The 26,448-nt window shown below is 36.2% G+C and overlaps 1 protein-coding gene across 3 annotated transcripts in view; it reads right to left on the reverse strand.

Annotated features, from left to right (window-relative positions):
• CNPY1 (canopy FGF signaling regulator 1) overlaps positions 1–26,448 on the reverse strand; it is a 46,288-nt gene that overhangs the window by 1,174 nt on the left and 18,666 nt on the right. For all 3 annotated transcript variants that reach the window (XM_053466667.1, XM_053466668.1, XM_053466666.1), the window contains exons 3-5: positions 20,324–20,439; positions 3,973–4,179; positions 3,230–3,326 (exon numbers count right to left, since the gene is read on the reverse strand). In XM_053466667.1, coding sequence (XP_053322642.1) covers positions 3,230–3,326; positions 3,973–4,179; positions 20,324–20,439 — 420 coding nt within the window. The remainder of the gene's footprint in view (positions 1–3,229; positions 3,327–3,972; positions 4,180–20,323; positions 20,440–26,448) is intronic.

A 26,448-nucleotide genomic window follows, 5' to 3' on the forward strand; every position in this document is an offset into this window, starting at 1 on the left:
CACAAAATTCCTTTAAAAATATTTTATTGCATTCACATTTCAGTCCTTTCCGAAATATGATAAAACTGGAGTATGCAGCCAAATAGCTAATGACTGCATCGTAGAAACAATTGCCTTTTTAGCGTCAATATATTAAGAACCTCACATTAATATTAAGGAGATTTATAGCAATCCCTATCAAGAATAGGGCTATTGGGGCTACAACTCCCACTATGCCAAGCCAGGTCTATATCATTTCTCAATCTAAAGATCTCTGGTTTTCCTTACCTGTACATTTGTTCTATGCTGGTGGGGGTATAAAATTAAAAATAAAAAATAAATATTCTTCAGTCCTGTTGTGGCCTATATTTAATAAAATAAAGTATAAAGTATACTAGTGATGGTAAAAAATGAATTAATAGTCATTGTTAAAGTTGGCTGATTTGTCACAGTGTACAAAAATGTTTGTATATATTTTAAATATGGAAAAATAAAGGATATTACAAGGCCTTCCCCTTATTTCACCCCAGTGATGGCTCCTTTATAGTAAATATAAACGGTATACTTAGAAAAGTATAACAGAGAATAACAGTTCTTCAAACTGCTTGTTTATGACCCAAATAATTGGGTTAAGAAAAAAAAAGGCACATTGAATGTCTAATTGAATCCATTTATTAGTGGAACAAGCCTAAACGGCGTAAGGCTAATTACGGACATCGAGTAACCGCATCCAAAATGGCGATTTTGTTACCGTCTAATGATACCATTATAACAATCTATAGATTTGCATATTGATTTATGGCAAAGTCACCAATAGCGCGGAGACCGGACGTGATCTTACTTCATATCACTCAATATTTAGTGGAATCGTGTAGAATAAAGCCGTACTTTTTAGGCATTCATAACAAAATATGGGGTTAAGGTCTATATTTCCAGGACATGATAGCCGTGACAGATCATAATCGAGAATATAAATCACACTAATCATCTAATATTTTCCTATCAAAATCTCGAGAATTATACACCCGCCGCGTTAATTCGTTGGAACGGTCGTAGGTTTTAGTTTTCTCGTATAGTACTTAAGTTAACGAACAGGATGATCAAAAAGGCGAGTATGTTTTTATCACGGCGGTGGCATGTTGGATCTCAATTACGTCTGGTCTAAAAAAAAATGGTGATAGGATCTAAGAAGATCATTGAGATTTGGGGAGGAAAAACAAGCAATGTAAAACAGATTTTCTATTACTCAAATAAAAAGGGAAAAAAAAAACATTAACTCTTAGACTACCAAGGAATAGTATCAATAATGTCAGTTAAGGCAGACAAGAGTCGCTAGAAAGACGTATTAAGGATTAAAGTAGTCTTAATGGCTCAAATGTTGGTAGCGTATGACTAACGTCCATATGTTAAAGGTAAAAATTCTACACCGGTCCAATGAGTACAATGGAGGAACTATCATTTTCATTTAAAAAGTTACCATGAAAGCTTTCTGATTGGTTGATTGGATGTTATGTTATGTGGGCACATAAAAAAAGTATCCAGTTAAGCAGAAGGGCCTTTAATAAAAAATATTAATATTATATTATTAGTAATATGATATATTTTTTTGAACAATTTAATCCAAATGTCAAAACGTATCGAACAAGTACAGAATAAATTAACAAAGAAAAAAAAGATTGAGAGCAAAAAATGAGACTGCAAAAGTAGACTGAGCTATTGGACAGAGAGCACAAAAAAATCTGGGATATTTTAAACCATACGAGAGTGAGATTTTCTGCGTATTACTTAATCTTCATATTTTCCCTACAAAAAGTAGTTTATTGTTGCTTTCTTAAACAAACTCCGCCATTATTTTAAAATTGTTAAATAAAACATAAAAAAAAAAATATATATATTAATAAATAAAAAATTATACTCAAACGGTTAAATGGGTTGTATTTTTTTTTTATATTAAAAAAAGCTAATAATAAGGAGGGAAATTCTAGCACGCTGTGTAAATCTGGATTAGGCTTTTGGGCCTAAATTTAAGAAGGAAAGATTTAAAAGGGGGAAAAATTAAAAAAAAAAATATAAAACCCCATAATTTGGCTCATAATAGATTCCAGCATTTTAAATTCTAAAATGTAAAAAGATACTTTTGTGCGATATTGAAGCCTATAAACCATGAAACACCTGCAAATGAATTCAGCGTGAATCTATTTTAATATTCCTAAAGAGTCCTTAAATTTTGGTGGTTTGTTGCGAGACGGCACAACTTGGACAACCTCCTAGTTTACCTGCATCGTTAAAAAGATAGAGCACTGTATAGAAGAAAAAAAAAATGTCAAAAAGTTCTATCCACTTCATTTGCAACGCCAGCTGCATGAGCGGAGATCTATAAGCACATACTGTTCGGATTAAATATTTATTTAAAACCTCAGGGTTTTTTCTTTTACATACCAAGATCTCAAGGCTTCATTTTAAATGTCATTGGTTCTAAAATCAATATTTTATCTTGGATACATAATGCATTTTCCCCCCTAAAACAAGCTGTCTCTACGCGGCGGAGCAAACTATAGTGCTTGGATGCTGCATGAAAAAGCGCATTTATTATTCGTTCACCAAGAAGGCCAAAAATTGGTTGTATTGTAAAGGATTCAGACAATTTTTGTAGGACAGAAATATTTTCATGCCGTGCCAGTAATTTAAATATGAATTAACCTAGACAAAAAAATACGTTAGCGTCCCATAGAAATGCTCTTCGTTTTATACACCTTTAAAACGCTACTTAAAAAAAAAAATGCAACATGGCCCCTGCGTTGCGATGTTACGTAGCACCTCTGACGTAGAATTTGTAACAGATGTTATTGTTCTATAGCTAAAACCAAGTCAAACAGTTAAATGTTTTTTAAAATAAAGATGTTTCTACTATAGTTTTTTTTTTTTTAATGAATAATAAGGGTTAAAAAGAAACTAGAACCCTTATTTTTTTGCGCATGGCCCAATGACGCCAGTGTTTTGGTTTTCATATGCGTTAATAAATGAATACACAGGTACGTGTAGCCGGAACACACGGAAACTTAATGGGAAAAAAAAACAAACACGTTATATAGATAGAATAAATGAACAGCGCGCTAATAATGTGATTTCATGGCAGCCAATGAAGGGGTGGGATTTAAACACAATGCCGGCCCTGCCTCTAGCGCTAACGGAGCAGAAGTAAAATAAAAAAAAAAAATGCTGCAGTATAAGCATATATCAGAAACACTACCTGCTTCTTCGGCGCAGAGCTTGTCAGCAAGATTGTCTGTCTCGTGGGCAATAAGTGAAAAAATCTCATCTTCGTGTTCTTCTACCACACGCTCGCACTGGAAGAAATATAAAACACATATGAGCATTTGAGACACGCAGAAAGAAAAATAATTGATTGGCAATGCAAGGATGAATAAAGAAAGAATTCCTATTAAGGTTCCTGTAACCAATTATTTAGACTTTAATAGGCATCTATGCATTTTATATACAATAGAATTAGAATTAGAATGTAAACTTAAAATGACACAAAATATTTTCTGCACAGTTTGAAAAAAACAATGCATTCAACAGTAATTTGGCTAACGAATGGACTATTAACAGGACTCTTTTTGGCAAGTCATGTTTGGATTTTTTGGGGACTTTTTTCATTTATTAAAATATTAAGTATATATATATATATGCATATTAAACAGATTTAAGAATATGAACTGTATATTAATTAAAATGAAGTTCAGTGTATACAGCAATCACTGTATATTGTAAACATTTAGCAAGTGAACATTAAAACAGCTAAAAATATTTTATAATTCCTTTTTTTTTTTACTCTAAAATTACCAAAAGCACAAATTGAAGGATGGGTCACAAGTCATAAAAGTAACCCGTACAAATCAACATGATTACATTTTTTTGTTTCAGAATACAAATTTTGCTTTAATAATCTATTTTTTTGGGTTAAGGAGAAAAAAAAATCAAATTCCTTACCGCAAACTTTAAGGAACCGGACTCGTCAGGATTGAACTGGAAATTTTTGAAATCTAACGAACCAAACTCTTCGTTATCTCTTGGAGCAAACCTTTTGTATGACTTCTCTTGCGTTTCGGGGTCCGCGTAGAGGCCATAATCGTCCATTTTTTCACATATTTGTTCCAAAACTTCTGTTAAGTACTGCTCAGATTTTGCAAAAGGAACCTAACGATAAGAATTTCAGAAAAAAAAAGTTAATAAGAAATGCTGTTACATTGTGACTGCACAGAACACTAAAAGAATCCGAACGCTAATAACAGGGAAAAGGTTAACACATAGACTAAAAATTGCTACATAGTTTCCAAACTCTTTAAGTTATCGGAGAGGCTTGGTCTGTAGCTCGTATCATCTCGAGTGCAGCTGTCTTAACGCATCCCAGGGGCTTTGTGAAGAATAGAGTAGCTTACAAAATGTTACTTCTCCCAGGTTCTACTGTTTCAGCTTTATTTCGGAACAGGTGGTCCGTGTCTTTGTCTCATTTGCTTTCCTTCTGAATGAAGGAAGAATTCGAGAGAAGCTTTAGCACATTACCTACATACTTAGTGAGTGTCTCAGCAGCAAATACTCAAAAAGGGTCAAAGAGCACTCACTACTCTTGGTAACTGGGACCAGCGGAAAAAAAAAAGAAAAAAAAAGAAAAACCCCCAACTCCCCAGTCTAGACAGGTCAAGGTGCAAGATGGTCCTATCTCTGTTGCTTCTTCCGGAATGGGGGGTGTGAAGTGAAGCCAAGTGCATAGTAAACAATCCCGATGCATCTTCTTTGGGCCTTTTTTTAGAAAGGCCTTTTCTCCACCCTCTGCTGATCAAAGTAGGAAGTTTTCATGACAACCACAGTCAAAGGGGTTGAATCAGGAATGAACTAGATTTCTGCAATGTTGATATATCCAGTCTCTATTGTCTCCTTTCAGACACAGTATGAACCCTTCCGGTCTCAATGACTACATTATAGAGGGACTTTCACATGTGTGCTTCATTTACACAAAGGGGTTTCTTGCTTCGACACCATCTGGACACAAATCAAATAAATACAGGCCGGAGAATTAAAATTTGCGGCCCATCTTCCCCCATTCACGCCCCATTTAAAATTCAGCCTTCTGGCCGTGACATTTGCTTTTCACAGTTTAAAAAAAAAAAAAAGTCAACAAAAGAAGCTATATAGTTTTGTCAAACGTATTCCATCATATTTGTATGATCTAAGTCGTCTTTAAAAACACCACTCTTAAAAAACAAAAGAACGGACGCAAAAATATTCTCAAATCGCTTGTTTTAGATGAAAAAAATGAAATTATTTTAGATTTATCCACTTTAGCCTGTGTATTAAAAAAAATAAAAATAAAAAATATATATATATTGTCACTCTAAGGTTACAACGGCTTTGGGCTTGGGATATACGTAAGGTCGGGAACAAATGTTATCTTTTTGCTCCTCTCTGCTCTGCAAACAAAACCCTCGTCAGGAAATATCACAGGACCGAGACTGGGTCAAGGCCTAATTTGTGTGACCTTCGCTAATTAAAACACTGATCTTCCGAGGCCACACTGAAGCTTCACGTGTAGGCCCATGACACCTGCTAATTATCAATCAAAACCTTTAACACAGGGCTCCTCGACGTCAGTCCTCGAGGGCCGTAAACAGGCCACAATTTTTGGATATCCCAGCTTGAGCACAGGTATCTCAATTTAAAAACTCATTAAACGACTCGTTTTCAGGAAAAAGATACACAGAATTCCTGGCCTGTTTGCGCCCCTGGAGCATTAAATTTATCCATTCCTGATTTTAACATATAGGACGGGTCTCTTAAAATCATTATTTTAGCTATTAGTATATATGATTAGACAATGTCTGCAAGATGGACCTGGTTTTAATACTATACCAATAGCTTAATGTTATTATTTTATACAGTGATACATTGTTACAGGTAGCAGCAAACAATTTATATACAATTCATAGAAGATGCTATGTGTTATATGTAAAAATATTCTATCAATTTTGGTACAGGGAGCAGATTCATAGCAAAGGTATTTTTTCAATGAAATAAAATTAGGAAAGTTCCTTTAACAAATTTTTTTTATGATATAGCCATAGTATGAGGCCATTTAATGATTTAATAATGGATTAATTGGTAAAATCCCCAGTTAAAGCTGATCTTATACTGTACATATCCATACCTTTAACCCTCCAGCCAATAATGCAACACAAATGAGAATTTATCTGAACTCAAGGAAAGTCTCAGCTGCTCTATAAAAATGAACCTTTTCTTTTGTCAGGAGACTATAGTCTAGAATCAAACATTTGTGGCTTATACACATAATTCAGGGACCCTATTGGAATGATTTGGACATTTAAAAGTAATAAGGGCTAAAAGTTCCAATAACTTTGCGCATCATTTTTATTGTAATAAGAAAGGAACATGGTGAGGCTATCTGACCAGTGTCCATACCAACTCGCCCAGAGGGATCCAAAGCCTACCCCTAGAAACACAGAAATCAGGACTGGGACCTATAGGACCCGTTCCCATGTTAATGTGGAGTAATAATCTTGCAGATTCAGACAATATGGACACTCCTAGTGAGGTAGCTTGGTAACATATGGAGTTTAACGGAGAAGACTGAAATCAATCAAACTGAATTAATACTGAGGATTCCATTATTCTAAAGAACCTATAGCTGCAAAAATCCAGCATTGTGGAGCTGGTCATATTTTTATTGCAATGGGAACAACCACGCATGTTTTAGCGTCATTACATTCACTGATTAAAACAATATATTCAAGTAATTGTGATTTTTGTTTCCAATTTGTGCAATAGTGAAGGATTAATTTGCTTTAAAAGTAAAGGGTTATTTTACCTCGGCGTAAAAACCAGTTTCCTGTCCCGAACAGGCGGTTTCCGCCACCGGGGAGCAGAAACGGAAATCACGAGAACGGGCCGCTCCCCTGGTATACACAATTAATTATTATTTATTTAAATAACTGAATTATAACATGTAGAATTTTAGGAAAATGACCAATCCGCTGTAACGCGTCACCAAAAGTCCGACGCCTTGCCTTGTACAAGTCTAGGGCTTATATATTGATGAGAAATTCCCAAAATGGTGCTCAACTTCTGAACTGTTGGTGTTCATTGTATCAGAATGGAAAAAAAATGTAGGCTGTCCTGCTTTTGAAAGCTCTGAAACTTGATTTGGAACCAAAGTTTTTTTACTGTAGATTTCTTAAACTTCATTTAAAAGGCAAAAGTGCTCTCCCGAAAGAGTCGTTTATTATTTAAACCAAATGGTTAATCAATTTATATGTCAAATTACAAACAACCACAGGAACTTTGTAACACTGAATATAAAAGAGCAATGTCTACTCTCTATTTCATTAATATCGTTGCAATGTTCTGATGGGATATAGACCGTGGAAAATCGTCTACATAAAATAGTCACAAACATCACATAGTTATATGAAAATATAGTTGTCTTATGATCTACTTTTTTATTTTTCACATTGATTTTTCTCAGAAAACTTTGCTGGTTGTAATAAAATAAGAGGATCTTTATTGGTTCTTGTTTCGTTTGTTTGATGTGCTGTGTAAACGAACATGCTATCTTCAGGTGTGAAAAACCTTCTGCCCTCTTAGAAACTTTTGAAGACCTTGGTAAATAATTAGGCCTGATTTGGGCCAGCCCTGCCTAATTTAATTCTGATTAATCTTAGCCCTTGTCATCGGATTAAAGTTATCACCAAACGGCTCTAGGGCCACAGCATGGTTGGAAAAAAGTTCTGGAGAAAAGTTGTAGATGCATACTGGTGGTGACACATCCATTCTTATGGCTCTGGAGCTCTGCCGATCTACCGTTACAACCATACCGACTGAATAGAGAAGATCTGTGAAATAAGTGAATCTTCCCAGGAGTGGCAGACATGCCAAAACCTCTCAAATAGCAAGGCATAAGCTCATCCAGGAAGACACAATGAGCCCTAGAACCACATACAGAAGGCATAGTGCAGGCTACGATTGCCCCTGCTATGGTCAGTGTTCATAATTCCACTTTCAGAAAGATACTGGGCAAACACAGAAAGTGAATGCCCACTTAGAGTTTGACCAAAGGCACTTGGGTGCTTTTCTAAAATTCTGAACAGCCTTCTAATGACAAATGGGTAAAAAATAGAACTTTGCTGGTGACATGGGCCATGTTATGTCTGGCAAAAAACAAATAATGCATTAAGAACCTCATGCCAACAGTCAACAATGGCGGTGTCAATGTCACGGTTTGGGGTGTTTTGCGGCATCAGAGCCTGGACAACTTGCCACTGTTGAATAAACCATGAATTTTGCTTTGTATCAGAGAATTCTAGAGAAGAATGTCAGGCCCTCTGTCATCAACTGAAACTCAACCGGGTCATTCAGGAAGATAATGACCCAAAACACACAAGAGAGTAATTGGTCAAAATTGTCAATGATCAATAACTAAAGGAAGCGTTTTCAGTTATCGCAGCTAAAAGGTGGCTTAACCAGGTTCTGAGCCTAAGATGGTTATCACTTTTTCACACAGAGGTATCGGGTTTCCATAAATTACTTTAATAATTAAATATCACAAATATGCGTTTATCTATATACTATAAACGTTAGTTAGATTAGAATTTCATGATTTAATGTAATCCAGTGCCAAAAAACAACGTAGAAAAGCATTTTTGATAAAAAGGTAAAATTACGGAAACTGCACGTATTTGTGGCATGGAAAGAAAGTAAAACCCAAATAAGATTTGAAAATACTAATTATATATACACACACAATATATATATTTGGCATTAAAACCCATTATCCAGTTATTTAATTGGCAGTCAAGAAATACATACAACTATCCTAAGGTTTAATAACCCATATACTGTATATGCATTAGTTGAAGGTAAAAAAAAAAAAGAGAGATGACAATAGCATTTTAGAGAGGGAACTAATAAGTTCTTTAAAAATATGAGGATGCTGAATGGTGCTTGCCAACGAGCAATTTTCCTTTGTAATTATACCGGAGACAAGGCTTTCCACGGAGCAGAGCCTCTTAGAGATACCAACCTCATTACAATAACAAAGAGGACGCAGACATCATTGTAACAAGAGAAATCCTTTTGCCCAAAGTCACAACTATTATCCACAATTAACGATTAAGTTCGACATTGCTATGTTGTGGATTGTTTTCCTCTTTACGTATTAACCCTTTGATTATTTTCAGGTGATATTTTGATATTTGGGAATAGTGGGTGGGTTTCAGTGGCTTTTTGAATTAACCATCGTTTTGCTTTTTCTGGGCAAAGAGAAAAACATTTCGGCCCTGATTGGTGATACCTTTTAAGCAGACACCTTCCGTCAGAAAGTTTCAGAACCATCATAATTTATTATTTTAATAATCACTTGAAGATACCACAGTCCACACTCCATCTGTTCTTATATGGAAGCCGAGTGTGCGAATGCATGTGATCTGAGGACGCAATGCATTATAATTTAAAAAAAAAAGTGTGATTAACTTCGTCAAATCTATGGACCTATTAAAAAAAGTGTTGAACATGAAAAGGACCTGCCTCGTATTTTCTGATTTCTACAAATCTAATAAATGACATGAAAACAGCTACAATAAAAAAAACCTAAAATTCCAGTTAGCCTCTCCTTTCTTCCCTGATTTGCTATCTTGGTGACGAGTACATTTCTTTGAAGATTGTGCCTTTTCTGTCCAATCCCATGTACTCGAAGATCACTCTAAACTTACCCATAATTTGAACTATACTGTAATACCTTGTGAAAACTTGTGCATGATGTTTCATGAGCCATAAGGAGGAAGGCAAACTGGACAGAGCTAAATAGGAGGTCCACCCAACCCATGCCTATGCCCTTCTAGCAATCTATTTTATTTTTATGCCTATGCTCCTCTTAAAAATCCATATTATTTATTTCCAGGGAACAGAGCAACTGGACATGGAATTATTTCGCCACAAAAATGACATGAGTATGCGATCACCCGACATCTGAACCATTTATGATGCGTGTGAGCTACCTGCATGTCTACATATGAAGCTATCAACAGCATACGCACACTCTGAATCTGTATTAAAAGGTAGCAATTAAACACTCGTTTTGGTTCCATAAAGATGTTCTATTCCTAATTAAACATAGCTAAAAGTCAATATTTAGAAGATGCAATTCAAGCCTTGGGTGCTGTAGGCTAGTAAAGAAAGGAGAGGAATCCACAGTAACACTGAAGAGATGACGTGCACCATAATTAGCTATTATGTTAATTGAATCCACAGCGAATTTGTTGGGTGAGATTTCTTCATATAATATGCAAATAGCTTCTAAAGGTTTAGTTTATTAGATAATATAATTAGAAATCTTCTAACGCTGAGAATCTTAATAAGCAGGAGCAGGAGACGTGGAGAACATCTGGGTTCAGTCAATAAATGGGATTTCATAAAGAAAATATAGAAATACATATTATATATATATATATATATATATATATATATATATATATATATATATTTGGTCTCTATATTTCCTAGTTCATCTGATTTATTGGTTCACTTTACGAGAAGCCAAATTCTAGAACATGCTGTAAGTTCCACAGATAAACTAGACTTGGTTTTAAAGAAACTTCCATCTCCCTTGAGCGGCAAGTTTGATCACTGCATCGCAAAATTACTAAATTAATTAAAGACTGGCAGTGAAGAAGATCATTGAGAATGGAGATATGTATGAGATAAATTGATTTGCTGAATAAACAACAGAATTATTTTTTTAGATTCTGATGCGGTCACAAATTTAGACCCATTGATTGCCAGAATGCCTGCAAAAATGGGTTGCAATATACAGTGTCCATTTGGGAATTAAGAGGTTAACCGGCTTAATACGATGGTCCTTTTCCAAGAAATGTGACTAAGGTCTGTTCGACGCGAGGGTTGAAGAAGTACTGGAAAAGAACCCTTTGCAAGCAGCAGGGAAAGTGGCCCCCCCTCTTGAATTTTAAAGAGTTAAATCTTTCACGCATTTTCTACTGCCTGGTCTAGCAGAAAACTAATTAAGAATGTAAAATGAGAAAAAAAATGACTAATACGTTTATGTCTAACAGATAAATGTTTGCACCTTTTTTTTTTCAATTTTGTAATCAACTCGCCCATGCTTTGAGTAACAGTCTTAACATTTTAATTTTAACGTCACATCCAATTAGATAATTACGGGCATACAACCTCCCTAGAATACCGCAGCTGAAATTCAACAGGAACATTTGATTAGGTTAAAAAAATAAATAAACAAATGTGAGCTTTTTAATATAGTTATCACAAAGTTGTCATAAAAGCCTTTTGGCTATTTAGTGAAGAAACTTGAAATAATAATAATAATAATAATACTAAAAATAATATTACTAATAATAATATTATTAACCCCTTAAGGACAATGGGCAGTCCCTTAACCCATTGAAAACAATGCACTTTGAGCCCGTACATGTACGGGCTTTTGTCATTAAGGGGTTAATAATAATAATATATAGTAATAGCTACTAACAAATTAAATTGGCATCAATGATTCCAAATATAAAGTACAAATTTTAAACAGTATATGTTATTTAAATACCTCTTTTTTTTCCTTTCTTTTGATTATAAATATATTTTGACATCACACTCTAAACGCTATGCAGTTGAAAATCTATTTTCTCTCTTGAAATCTCTAAAAATGTCTTTTTTTTAGCTGTTTTGTTTCAAACGCAGAGGAGTCGGGTCACGTAGGTATGTAGTAAGTACATGGAAGTTGGTAATGGTTTCCTTTTGTTAAACAACCCATTTTTATCTCTCCTTCCTAAAAGATCCACCACCAGTTGTAAGTCGATGCTAAGCAGGGACCGTACAGAACTATCTTCAAGGATAAGAAAGCTAATAGTAAGACTGAGAACACAGATTGAGCATCAAGAAAACCCATCTTCCCTTTTCTTTATTTTAGCTTTTCTGCACATTTCAGAAAAAGTAGTTGTTTTTAGAGTAACTTTCATGGTTAAAATGGGCCGGTGTATTGTATTAAGTGGTTTTGGGTTCTATGATACATTACTTTCCACAAACGACGTATTTTAACACACAAACAGGTTATTCCCATTGACAAAAAAAATCCCATCATCCATTTGTTATAAAAAAAACTAACCTTCTATTTAAAGACATTCAAAACATGCTCTAATGTTTTCATAAAGCATAAATTGTAATCATAAAGCCGCTTAGAAGCTGCCCCAATGAACCGTTTTAATCCTTTTCTTCATAGGTTTCATAGCAAAGCTGTTTTTATTTTTATTTAGCCGTGGCCAAAGTTAAAATCGAAGCAGCGTTCATATAACAAACAATAAAAAGAAGCTTTGCATTGTTTAGGATTTAGGAGAAAACTGCTTTGGGCGGCCGGTTCGCATCCCACGTCGGCAGCCAAGTCCGCAGGGATATATGAAGTGCGTGGCTTAGAGCGTAGCTTTGCCACGAGGGTCCTCAGGCCCATCCAGCAGAGAAGGTTTTAAGGATGCAAGGTACTCCGAAGCACCGGCAGATCAATAAGTCTCTCGGCCATTCTGCACGATGTACCGGCGTTCTGGAGAGCAGATGCTTAAGTCTCCCATTGTTCATGGGGAGCAGTTCCGAGCAGCGCTGCTTAACCTTGTCCTCAGTTAACCCCAACAAACTGGGTTATACAGATATCACCTGGGCGCTGAGTGAGCACAGTCAATTAGTCTAATTGCCTCGATAAGTAATTAGTTCATTTCCACTCAGACAGGGGATAGCCTTAAAACCCGGTCAGTTAGGATACTTGAGGAATCAGTAGATAGAGGAGAGACCGTGGATTTGCTAAAAACATCTGCTGCTATTCCAGATTCCAGATATGTGGTTGATATATTCCGAATGAAAGTTGGTATCTGTTCACAATTCATGAAATTTATGGAGAAAAAAAAAAAGCTAAACCAATGATTAGAACAGCGCTACGGAATATGATGGCGCTATATAAAACAATACATAATAGCAGTTATCCGATGCTCAACGTGATACACAATCAACAGCAGAGATACAATTTAGCAGCTCACAATCTCATAACCAAGCATGATTAAACCAATAATCTGGTGTTATTAATCACACACACACTGTATATAATGTCCAGTCCGCAGTAAACACACGGAGATATTTACAAAGACTGCTGTTATGGAAAAGCGCATCTCCTGACCAAATGATGGCCATTTGTACTTTGTGAAACCTTTTAGCTGACAACCTATACACAGAAGAACATGGAGAACATCTGAGATATTAACATAAAACAGAAACACAGAATTTGACAGCAGATCCATCCGGCCCCCGTCTCGTCTGCCATTTTTCCTGCTGTAAAAACTCAAACCTTAATCATTGGTCTCGTCTTAGATTCAGGAGCCATATGTCTATCCCATGCCTGTTTACATTCCCTTCCTGCATTAACCTCTGCCACTTCTACCACCCTCTCCTTTATATTAAATTTAAAGCTCTGAACCTCTAGTTTTAGAATAATTAGTTGAAGCTTTTTCTGGAGATCCCATCCTTCTGTCAAGAGACTGGAAGACTTAAGGGTTTATGTGTTATCCATATAATAACCCACATGTTACAATATATATAAAAATGGGACACTAATAAATATTAATAAACACCCAAAATATACAAACTCTGGAGTGGTGTAATAGCTTGCTTTTGCTGACACCTATCATAAAAGTGACTTAAAGCCGTCTGCATTGGGAGTCCAAGAAAACCGGCTGCCATTTTTTTAGGGTGATACCAATTATAACCAAGCACCAGCAACAAACCACACGGTAGATCAGGGCCAGACATTATCCCGCAGCTATTGCAGAGGCAGAATACTCGTTATTCCCACAAAACCTCTTGGTTAGCAAAGCATCATGGGAGTTATAGTTCAAAACAGCCAGAGGGCCACGTGTTGGCCAATTACTATATAAAATCTCATTCCCCCCCCCCCACGTAGCTAAAAAAAAAATTAACGACTACATTTCAACCTTGCAAAAATGTTTCCTGCAGGTCGGACCGGAGTTCCGGCTGTAGTATAAACAGGAGTGATGGTTAAAGGATGATCCTGTTTCATGAGCCGCGCCATATTTTAGACAGGTTTAGCGGTAGGAAACGTTGATACATATTGAACATCCCGAGAGTAAGGCAGGAGACGTAATTACATTTTAATCAGGGATGTTCAGTCTTTAAGTCTGACTGTATTATTACATATTAGAGTTTATCTTCTCGGTACCCTGTGCTGAAGCCACAATCCTGACAGTTTTATTGCTCGTCCTCCCATGTGGCATATCTGCCTGCGATATTTCATTATGCCGAAACAGCAGGTAGTGTGTTTGTGAATGCAGATTATAGAGCCATATACCAATAATTACTCTGTTCTATAAAACACTTACTGAGCTAAAAGAAAAATGCAACTATTTTCATAACCAATTCGCCCGAGTGACGTCTCCTAAAGACGTGCGTGAAACTGTTCAGCGATGGACAGGTGACCCAAACAGCACGAAACATCTCCAAAAGAATTACGCAAGGGATTTATTGCAGATCAGTTCGGGTTTAAAGGAATGGCAGCCATTATCTTTTCCTGTCCTTAGACAAATATTTGGAAGCAGAAAATGCTGGCGCCAAATAAACAAGCAAAGCATAATAAGATGACAGTCTGATATAATGCGACTCGGTCATAATTCTGAGCATATTCAAAAGAGCACAAACACTCAGATGTAAGTAAATACTCGAGATTTTTTTTTTTTTTTTATCTCTTTAGATCAAATAAAATCCTGGAAAACCTACTAATGTCACGTGAGAGAGAGAGAGAGAGAGAAGAAAAAAAAGAGGAATAATTAATATTATTTTATTAATAACTTAAAGGGTTGATCTGTGTTTTTGCATTTGCTCTTTTACTTTTAGGTTTTACTTTTTGAGAAATAATTTTTTATTTTTCTTTTTAGTAATTTTGAAGCCACATGAAACAAATAAAAGTAAAACCGTCACACAAAAAAAAACATTTTGTTTTGAGGAATAGAATCATTTGCAACAGATCACAACATATTTTTTTATTTTTTTTTGGATGGGGATTTTTTTTTATTTTTTATAAATCTTTATTTTCTTTATATCAAAAGAATCAGAACAAAGACAGAAATCCAAAGCACGACAGTAGGACAAAAAAGATACAGCATAGGTACACCTAAACCGAATTGGGATGGGGATTCTTATTGCCACGCGTGGTATTAGATTAGAAATGTTTCAATACATCAGAGAATCGTTATTACAGAAGAAGTTTCAAATTATGTAGTTCCAGCAACACCAAAATCACTTATATGTGAGCTGCACATAATACCCATTAAAAACATTTAAATTAATTTATAGGGTTTCTAAAGTTTATATAAAGATTGGTAATATTCCCTAATACATGAGTTTTTTCCCCGTTTTTTTTTCTTAATCTGAGCAAATAAAGCTCTTTGATAACCTTAACCCTTGCTGTCTCTCTTTGTTTTACTATAGCAATAGCTTCTAACTATAATATGTATAATATAACTATGAATATAATAACTAAAAAAATCCAGGTCTATAAAACCTTTATAGTAACTGAGCAAATTATTCTGTCAATTGTAGCCGACAAGCATTGCAAGACGAACTTTAAATAGAAACCGACAAGGGAGTCTATTTAAAGTTAGCAGGAAAGTCGCCCTTTAAGCTGTTACCGTACGAAGCAAAGAAAAGCAGAAGCATCTTATTAAAGCAACGTACAATAAGCACCTTGGGTATCATTGTGTATCTATTAGTATGAAGTTATGCTTGTTGCTTCACTGAACCACTTTCAGTAGAATCCCTAATAACGAGTCAACCTTATGTCATTTAAAGGGTTAACCAAAGCAACGATCAATTCAGCCGCCGTTATGGTAAATAAAACACGGTTTATTTGGGAATTCCATAGGAATGAAGAATAAAAATCAAAAGAGTAGAGGTAATCCGTCTCCGATACTGAAGTTACTGTTAGTAGAGTGACTCCGGCAACTGAATACTTTTTGCACATTACCGGCCAGGTGGTGTAAATCACAGTGTATAATCTGGGCAAGATGAAAAGTGCCCTTTCCGATGGTAGGATGACCTTAAACAGTTCAGTTTACTGGTCATCTTAATGGTGTTTAGCTGACTAACGCCTAATGTTTTTCAACAATTGTGCCTTTCTTCCTGGTATGTGGCCTCTGTTCTTTATCAGTGTGTGCTGAAGCTTAGCTGGAGGGGACCTTTCATTTCGCTCATGGGTTTCTAGCACACACGCTCATGTGAATCCACCTGGCCCTGGTTGTTTTTTTTTTGGTTTATTTAAGTTTTTAATGGAAAACCGGCCCAAGCAAGAGAAGTAGCTGTGACGTGAAGCTAATCTAGTGTGAAGTCAACATCCTAGCAAATAAAACATTTGCATAACTACTGCACCCCCGGATAGACTGCCCTCTAGTGCCAGAGCGGTGACACAATGTAACGCGCTCACAAAACCGGCCACACGCTAAAAGGTTAATGTGTGTATGCCACCAAAATAAGATATTATGCACTATAGCGTAATACAGAGTAGCCAGGATTTAGCATTTTCACATCGACCAAAAGAAAAGGAAATGGAAGCAAAATTTATTTGGGAGGTGGGGAAGTTAAAAAAAAATAAATATATATATATATATATATATTTTTTTTTTTTTATTGAATTAAAAAAATGTAATCTATAATAATATAAGATACAATCTATTATTTGCTGTTTATTAATATTCAATATTTTTGTTTTGGATGTATAGATATGGAGAAGGTTTCTAACCTAGGTAAAAATCTTTTGGTAATGGATTTGGAGTATAAATAAGTTACGAGTAATAATTTCACAATAATGTGTGAATCTTTTCATGTATAGATTAAGATGCATCTATACTGCAAAGCAATCTAACATCTAAATAGTGCAGTAGTTTTATCGCCATAGCAACAAATGCTACGGTCCAGACAACAGGAATGTCATTGGTTGCTGCCATAAGACTTCTTTTTAAACCTTGTATGAATGACGCTGAGATAGAGTATTGGAAATATACAAATAATATCCCAATTTATAGAAGATAATGATTATTATTATTATTAAAAATGGCAGATGTAATCCTAAAATAAATATTACATAGTCAGTTTGAAATAAAAAGACAAATTGCGTGATGATAAAATTAATCAAAATTATTGTTTATATATTTCTAAAATAGAAAAGAAAAAAAGTGGAATTTCAATAAACTAAACCATTTTTATGGCAAAAAAATTAAATATTGGAAAAAATATATTTATTGTAATAAACAGAAACATTGGAAAAAAACTATTTCAGAAAGACCACGTCCTCATGCACTCTTAAGTTGCTAAATGGATTCTGGTGGAAGTAATAAGAGATAAGTTGGGTGGTATCAGCTGTAATGTAAACGCTGCAGGGACTTTGAGCTTGTGCTTCACAAACCTACTGAATGAACGCCATCTTTAAGTGTCCTTCAAGAAGATCTATTGTGTTTCATACATTTTATAGTACTTGACAACATGAAAGGTGGGAAAATGCCACCACCTTTCTAGTACAGATGTTCTATAGATTTCCAACTTTGGTTGCTAAATTCTGACTAAATCCTTACCAGACAAGACAGATTCGCTGGATGACCGATGTCAGAGCTCTCTGTCTTCTACATAAGGACAAATACCTGAGATCATCTGAAATTCTTGAAAGTCTCACACAACCGTAAAGAGTAAAGAGACAGCTCTTTGCCAAAGAGGATGGAATTTTGGAATATTAAATGATTAGTTATACTCTTGGGTGATTGTATCGACCCTTGAACCAAGATGATGTTCACCTGGACTCATCGGTAGAAGTAGACAGAAGAGGTGACTGAAAACGAAGAAAATGCAAATGTAACCTTTTGTCCTGAAGAGGCGGCTCTTTGCGTTCTCTGTACGAGTAATAAAATGCGATACTGTTTATATTCCGGAGATTAGGTGAGGATTTCTTCCTTTGATAGTGATGGCCTACAGAAGCCATTTCCATTAGATATTCGGCACAACCTGTATTGAAGGGCGTGCTGTATATTTTTCCTTTCTAGACATATACCAGATAAGCATTTTACCCCTTGTCATAATATGAAAAATTAGCTGGAATACTTTATCATGCATAAATATGTATTTTCAAAGACCGTCTGCTTATACAGAGGAGGAAAAGTATGCATGTATTGAGGCACAAGTATTAAGTTTGCTTTTTGGAGGGAGACTGAATTGCAATCAGCATAAGAATTGAGATTAATACATTCATTTAGGGAAAACGGCTGTGTAATTATATTAAACAGTGCAAACGATGGCAATAGAGATAGGGCAGGATTGGGGTTAATGAATACTTTGTAACTTTAGTCTCCATCAGGCAGATGATTCATATTTCAGGTTTATTAACGATGTTACCAGCAGAATAGCTTTGCAAGCGATATTGAAAGGGATACATTTAGAACAGACTAAGAGAATATAAGAGACCTATAGCTGTATAGAGAAATTAGGATTTACCAACCTACGCTGCCGCAACCGAGACCGAAATATCCGCTGTGAAATCAGTCTGTGCATTAATGCAATGCTTCAAAACCTGTTCGCCCCCTACCCAGGTTAAAGACCCCCAATCAGAAACTGCGATTTTTTACAACAAACACTATGTAGGCAGAATAAATTGCTTGCTTTTGGGGGTATTAGATTTTTCATTGAATTCTGTGCCAATGAATTGCTCGAATTATAGAAGGTATAAGACAGTGAAGCAAACGTGGTTTGCTTCATAGATTCTCACGGTAAAGGAAGAGCGCATGACACTTTAATTATAAAAAATACAGTTTTTTTTAATTAATACAGAAGGCTTGGATAAAGGTTTTGGAGCTGGACGTCTTACCTTTTATTTGGTATAGTTTACCTCGTTACATAGTTCATAAGGTTGAAAAAAGACCTAAGTCCATCAAGTTCAACCCTTCTACCTAACCTTACTATTCTTGATCCAAAAGAAGGCAAAAAACACCCTAATTAAGCTACTTCGAATTCTGCCATCAGGGGAAAAAAATTCCTTCTTGACTCCAAGAGGCAATCGGATTTCTCCTTGGATCGTTCTTAAAGCAGTTCATAACAAACAATGGGTTGCTAAATGTTCATCGTGTAAAATGTCTCATTTCTATGTCTTGTTGTCTATGAGCTGCATTTACCTCAATCCCCATCAGGAACGATTAACAATGCTCATCACACCTTATTAAATTTTACTTGGATAAACCACCAGATGCCAAAATTAAATGGTTTCATTAAATAAAAAAAAAACAATAGAATTTCACATTATACAGCTGAACATAAAATATGTCAAATACTTTTGTAATTACACTATATATATAAATAAAACTATGTAACATTCAGTAATTAATTGGTTGACCTTGCAGAGCTAATTTTGATCTGTATATTTTGGAGCTGAAAGTATCAGCAACAAATAAAAAATATGTGGTTTATATAGATTGTAATCACAATGCCCATTTACGCTGAAGACATTTCAGCAGGCAATGTTTATCATTGTATATAATTATATATCAGTATTCTATATTAAACATGATATGATTCGATACATACACTTTCTAAACAAATTTGCAAGCACTGTGTGCCGATCAGATATTACGTACCCAAAGAAAGCATGCATCAAGACATCAAGAAGTAGTCAGCAGTTTCATCCACACACAGGTAAATATTATTATGAATGATTTTGCTGCATTAAATTACTTCCATCGTAAGCTCAAAAAATTAGACTTTCAAGAGAGGTGTCAAGGTGAACAGATATATCAGATCACATGCATAGCATTAATCTCTGGAAAGAGCTTTTGCCATTACTGGCCTTGGAAGAGTCCCAGTTGGAATCCTAGCGTGCCTTCTTTACAGATTTCAATTAGCCTTTATTTCTACTCAATTATATTTTAACCTGCTAGCTTGTGTTGGCTAGCACGATTTCCCTTAACGGGCAGGAAAATGCAAAGCCAAAAAAAATAAAAAACAAGGGCGCACACCTTCGGAGGCATTTTACTAGGAATATAATAAAGACGGAATGGTTACTGAAAACCGTGTAGTGACAAAACCCATGCAAAGGAACAGTAAGGTTATGTCAGGTCCCACTGGAGCACGTTCAATCAAGAAGCCTTTTACACTGTGAAAGATCTCCGGGGTGTTAATATTAGCAACATCTTCAATTTTCCTGCATTTCCAATTTTTTTTTTTTTTTTACCTTAGTCTTCTCCTGTGTTCCATCTGGGCTTATCCTGAATGACCCTACTTCGACGGTCTTCTTAGGGTTCACTTTTCTAATTTCATATAGAAGCTCATCTACCAATGCCCTGCAGGCTAAAGAGGGAATAAAACAAAATGAAATGTAATCTATTTTACATAGGTTTTTTTTTTTTTTTTTTTTTTGTACGAAAGTACAAGAAATTAAAATTTGATGAGGATAGCAAATACTAAAAAAAACAGATCTATAAGTCAGTGAAAATATTCATCAAATTTAAAAAATAAAATTAGAGAATGACATGGAAGCATGTAGCGGTGATTGTATCATTAAAATAAACCTTTCATAATGTAGTTGCCAAGCCTTGGGGACACATTCTAGCGAGGAGAAATTGTGTTTCCATATAATATCCGAAATTCTAAGAAATAAGCAATATTTAAAAGGTGCTGTTCCACCTACTCAGCTGAATTGAACACAACAGGATATTATATATATATATATATATATATATATATATATATATATATATATATATATATATATCTATATCTATATAGATATATATATATCTATATCTATATAGATATATATATATCTATATCTATATAGATATATATATATCTATATCTATATAGATATATATATATATATATATATATATATATATATCTATATATATCTATATATATATGTTTTTCTTTTGTTTTTTTATGGTATTAAAAGAACAGTAGATGGCAAAAAGACAAATAGAAATAATAAAATGATGATATATTTTTATAGCATCAGAATATTCTGCAGCAATGTACAATGGAGTACAGTGTTTCAGAATATGACGATGCTATTTAGGGTAAATCAATGTTTATTGAAATTTTCAAATATGTGGGATACAGAAAAGAAAGGGGAGGGGAGCGAACAAACCGTGACATCCAAGTTGGTACACATCAGAACAATATCACCCCAACAACCCACCCCCCGACAGTTGCCCGCATAGCGACAAGATAACATCAGGAGACCCTTGACAGACACATGTCTTAAGCAGCACGCCTAAGAGAGGGAGTGAGGGGCCTCAAAGGTTGCGGACTTCAGCTCTGAATGGCCTCAGTGGCCTTAAGTGCTAAATGAGCGCAACTACCGGCGTAGAGGCGCCAGGGATGGAGCAGCCTGTCAAGGGGAAACCTTGCACGGACATACTGCCCACATAACAGCAGAGAAGAGAACGGGGGGTCGAGCGGGTAGAGTGACGATGCTATTTAAATCAATAAATAATAACCATGACTCTCAGCCAGCATCTGAAAAATGTTATGAACAGGAGTCCCAACATTCATCATAAAGTTGCTTTCTCTACTGTGCCTGTGGTTGGATTTGTTACCAGACTTGTTGGGAAAATGATAAAATCTATTGGAGATAATTGTTCTATAATTGGAGATAAGACTCAAGAAAGAAAAGGCAGATCTATCAATTTATCTCAATTACCACATTCATTATGGTTAAGTTATGCAACTGAGTGATACCAGCCGGGAAACCGTAAGGCGTTCTGGGGAAAGGGGTGTTTTGGAGTCACAGAAATAACAGTTTACCATCTCATGCTTGATAATATCTATTAAGCTAAAGAAAGGCAAATATGTAAATTTGTGGAAACTACAAATGTTACTATTGTTGTAAACAAGAAATGTGAATTTAGACACAAAATCCACCTAGTATCATGTGATTAAAGATATATGATGCATGGAAACAAACGTGATCCTGTGTGTGTGCGCTACCTTATTAAAATAAAAAGAAAAAAAATATACACAGATAAAAAGAATCAATGTACACAATAAGACAACCCAGGGAAAAGTATGTATGCAAAAGTAAGCAGTATTCGTCTGAACTAGAGGGCACTCTTTAGTTTGCTGGAAATGTTCTGCCATGGTATACTGCCTCGGCGAGGGTTCCGGGGCTGGAAGGAGATCTAATCAGATCCCCATCTACATGTGCAGAAAGCGCTCCCATTGATTGCCTGACAATCAGTGGTGCAAACATAGAAACATAGAAAGTGACAGCAGATAAGAGCCATAAGGCCCAGCCAGTCTGGCATGATGAAGGTGGCATTTTGCGCTGCAGCTTCTACTTAAGGTAAGTACTTTTTTTTTTTTGTTGTTGTTGGGTGCAAGTCTATGTTGGATGAGGCCGGTCTACAAGCTTACTCAGTAGATGGTGTAACACTAGATGAGTTCTGAACCAGTACGTTACTGGGATAGTTGCCAGGCAGTAGGTGGCTTAGGGGTTGTAGGGGGTCCCCGATTCTTCAACCTACATACAAAACTGGTGTATTTTGAAGATATAATACATAATAACGCAATACATTTTTAACCCCTTAATGACAAAGCCGGTACATGTACGGGCTCAAAATGCATTGTTTTCTATGGGTTTAGGGACCGCCCATTGTCCTTAAGGGGTTAAACTAGCGGAACCTGTGGATATTTTCCAACCATGTGTACTTATTTCATAAGACTGAATATAGAATTATATATAATTTAATTTTATAGGATAAAATAGAAACATAAAACACATCAAATACTTAGAAAACAATAAGATGTTCGGAACACCTTAAACTTGACAATGAATGGTATAGATTGGGAAATGACCTTCAGAATTTGTGGCTGAATGTCATACCACAAATTCTGCCCTATGAGGGTTCTCAGCCCTAACAGGGTTTCACAATTTCCTTAATTAATATGCAATTAATTAATTTAGACAGTGCGAAACACCACTAAGTTAGCTAATTAACTGCAGGTTAATTAAAGGGGAAGCAGCAGACCTATTTAATCATTACATACCATATTTAACTTAAATGTCTTTGTATTGTATTTTGCCCCATTTTTTCCAGCACTTATCTTTATGTGCTTTCCGCCTTAGCTGGTGATAAATATGCCAGCCATACCTCCCAACAGTCCTGGATTTTGTGGGCAGTGGGGATCATGGACTGGCCTAGGGAGATGTGCAGACCCTGGCTGGTAACTCGTACTATTTATACAGTGGGTCCCTCCAACTTCCTGGGCTGGCCAATCACACTCTTGCTACATACTCAACGCAGGTGTCCAGATTGTTCAAACCTCAGGGTTCATGGTTCGAATCCCACCAGGGCCAGCTCAGCCCTCCATCCTTCCAAGGTCAACAAATGACTACCATCGATTGGGTGATAATTACATCTATTATTCAGCTGGTGATTCGGTTCATTCTGAGAATACTAGTTCTTGTTGAAGTATGGTGCCCGACAACAAAGGATGCCCAGGACGGCCTTGGCATCAATGTGCCATATCTTTTCTTACCTCACTAGGTTGATTGCTTTAGGGCAAGGTGCTTGAGATGAAGTCTTCCTAATGTCTACCATGAAGCTAGATAACCGGCTGAGATAAGAGTTTTATACACAACCAAAATATCTTATTGCTTTAGGCAACACTATGGAGCATTTTCCTGATAAAATTGTCCACATTCCAACTGAATACCTTACGTTCAAAAGTACAAAAGCAATTTTATTTTTATTATTGGATCCCCTTCCACAAACCGTGGACCGTGGGGGGTAACTCTGTGGGTGGTCTAATACGACCGTGGACGTGCTTTTCCACTCTGATCCATTCTCGTTAGCAGAGCTGCGGGAGCAAAATCAAAGGCAACGATGGTGATAGATTTTATTTTTAGGAAAAGGTGAAACGAATCGATCAAAAACAGACACTTTAGTGCAATTTCACTTTTACAGGTGCCATTAGGCAAGACAACGGAAGAAAGGGACATTTAACTGCTGGTTGCGAGAGAAATGGGATCTTTTTGATCACAGGTCGGAAGACACGCAATCTAGTTTTTAACTTTAGGTAGGATGTTATCTGGGGCACTTTATTTTCTTTTGAAAGCATAGCAAATCCATTACAATTCTCCATCTACAGCGTATTAAGGAAGTAAGCAACTACCCGGTAAAGTATCTTAAGATACTTGAATGTATCGCAAATAAGATAATCTTTTATACGCCTCGGGGCAAAGCCTCCAGCAAATGTGACTCCGAACCGGATAAATGATGCAGGCGGGTTTATTTTATAGACGTATTCATGGTGCTGGGTGCAGCTGCATGCCATGTACAGAGGTAAAAGGAGTCTACATCAGTTTTGTTAACACAGAGCTGAAAGTTTGCAACCTGCGCTGTTATCCAAAGCAGTCAAGCCAAGAGCGGCAAAGCCGCTAATAACAACCCCGGGAACGGCATTAGTTATGGGAGATGGACCATACGCCAGTGATAACAGAATGCGTATTTCTGTCTTTTTCAAGTATTAATGCTGTAACAATCTCCTAATCGCATGCCATGGGTTTAGTAGCATAGACCAGACATCTCTCTAATAAAGAAGTGACAGTTTAATAGATTATTATTGCTTAATAAAAATTTGAAAATCATATTTATTATTATTATTATTCGATTTAATGGTGAAAAAATGAATACAACATTTGCATTATATTTTTCGGGGGATATCTGGCAAGATCTTGGGCATATTTTGGAATATATAACGAAATGCAATCTATATATTGTGCTGGATAATGGCAGATTTGAACTACCGATCTAGTTTGCTTGCGTTGTTGCATATGTTCAAACCCTGGATTTGGTCAGATCACTTTGTGGATTGTAGTAATGTATATGGGGCTGAATCAGTGGCAGTTTTGACTCTCTGGCTTCGTTACACATTATGAAGGATCGGCCGTAATGAACGGGGAGTGCTGGGATGGGTTTTTGGTGTAATCAGGCTGCACAATTTGCTCTCATACCAGCAGCCAATTGGTTTTGCTATCCCAGCCAATTAACAGATTATAGAAAACATTGTATTCTACATGTTCAGTTGTATGTTCTCACATTATCTGACCCGTATTTGGTATCCTGCTGGTATTTCCAGTTAGACCATGACTACATCTGACTGTGCTGGATAATTATGCTATTTTATTATTATCTCATTATTATTATACATCCTGATCTTAACCACCAAGGAAGAATGTTGTAAAAACAATTGTTTTTCAAAGTTTTCCCGCTCTATACATTTAGTAGTCACTTTGTTGCCACTAGGCAAAGGTTTTTTACAGGCCATATTAACATTGTAACCAGCATCTAGGCGAGTCTACTGGGTCAAAGCATACGAGGGCTTTTGCTTAGTACATTTGCCAAGGCCAGATTGGGCTTCTGGACATTCATAGTACATATTATTCCTCAAACCCCGGGCCTTCCCTTACTCTGCGCTGTGTGGTTTAAACTTGTGGCACTCTAGACTTTACAGCCGGTTATGTGCCAGAGGCACGGACTGGTGCCTAGGGGCTTCAATCCCAAACTCTGCACTAGGAGAGCACGCAACGCTGCCCTGATGGCTGCGCATGGACCGTAGACTCAGCTGTGCTGCCTGCCGTGAAGCGGGCAGCAACTTCTGGGAGAGATCGTTTGCTCTATACTTTTGATGGCAAGTTGTCTAGAGCAAAAGTATAGCTTCATTTTCCTTATGGACAGCAGCCTATCACCGCAGGACATTTAACCGCAAACGATAAGAAAAATGCCAAATAATGTTTTCATTCCGAAGGGTGCATTCTCATCAAACAGCTTGCAATAAGAATCATTCCACAAATGTTCTACACGGCTATAATCTGTGCCACACATTTAAACCTGGCTACAACTGACTATGCAAGGTTCTGAAATTTGTCAATTTGTAGGGCTGTTTTAAAGTCTTCCATGTCTTAGGGGACAATTTATTTCAAGATGTTGCTGAAAATATCTAGTGACTGGCTGCAGGTCTCTGGGGGGCTCCTTTACGTCTATTGTGCAGTGCCATCTGTTAAGAAATGTATCCTCTTGTCTTTTGCTTTAGGACCACAGATGGAAAGTTTCCTCTTGCCTGAAAACGCTGACAATAACTGCCAAAAAATGCTTATTTGTGGCCGGTGGTGTCACAACGAAGAAGAACAAATATTCGGCTAGCGACATATTATTAAGGAGCAGTCGGTGATCGTTTGAATTCCTTCAACCTGATCTCTGAATGATCATCTCGGGAGTTTTTTATATCATCAAGAGATGCCTGTGGAGGATTAATTAACTCTCTGAGGGCAATCAGACATATTCACGGCAAATA

The sequence above is a fragment of the Spea bombifrons genome, chromosome 5, assembly GCF_027358695.1.
Source record: "Spea bombifrons isolate aSpeBom1 chromosome 5, aSpeBom1.2.pri, whole genome shotgun sequence".
Lineage (NCBI taxonomy): Eukaryota > Metazoa > Chordata > Amphibia > Anura > Pelobatidae > Spea > Spea bombifrons.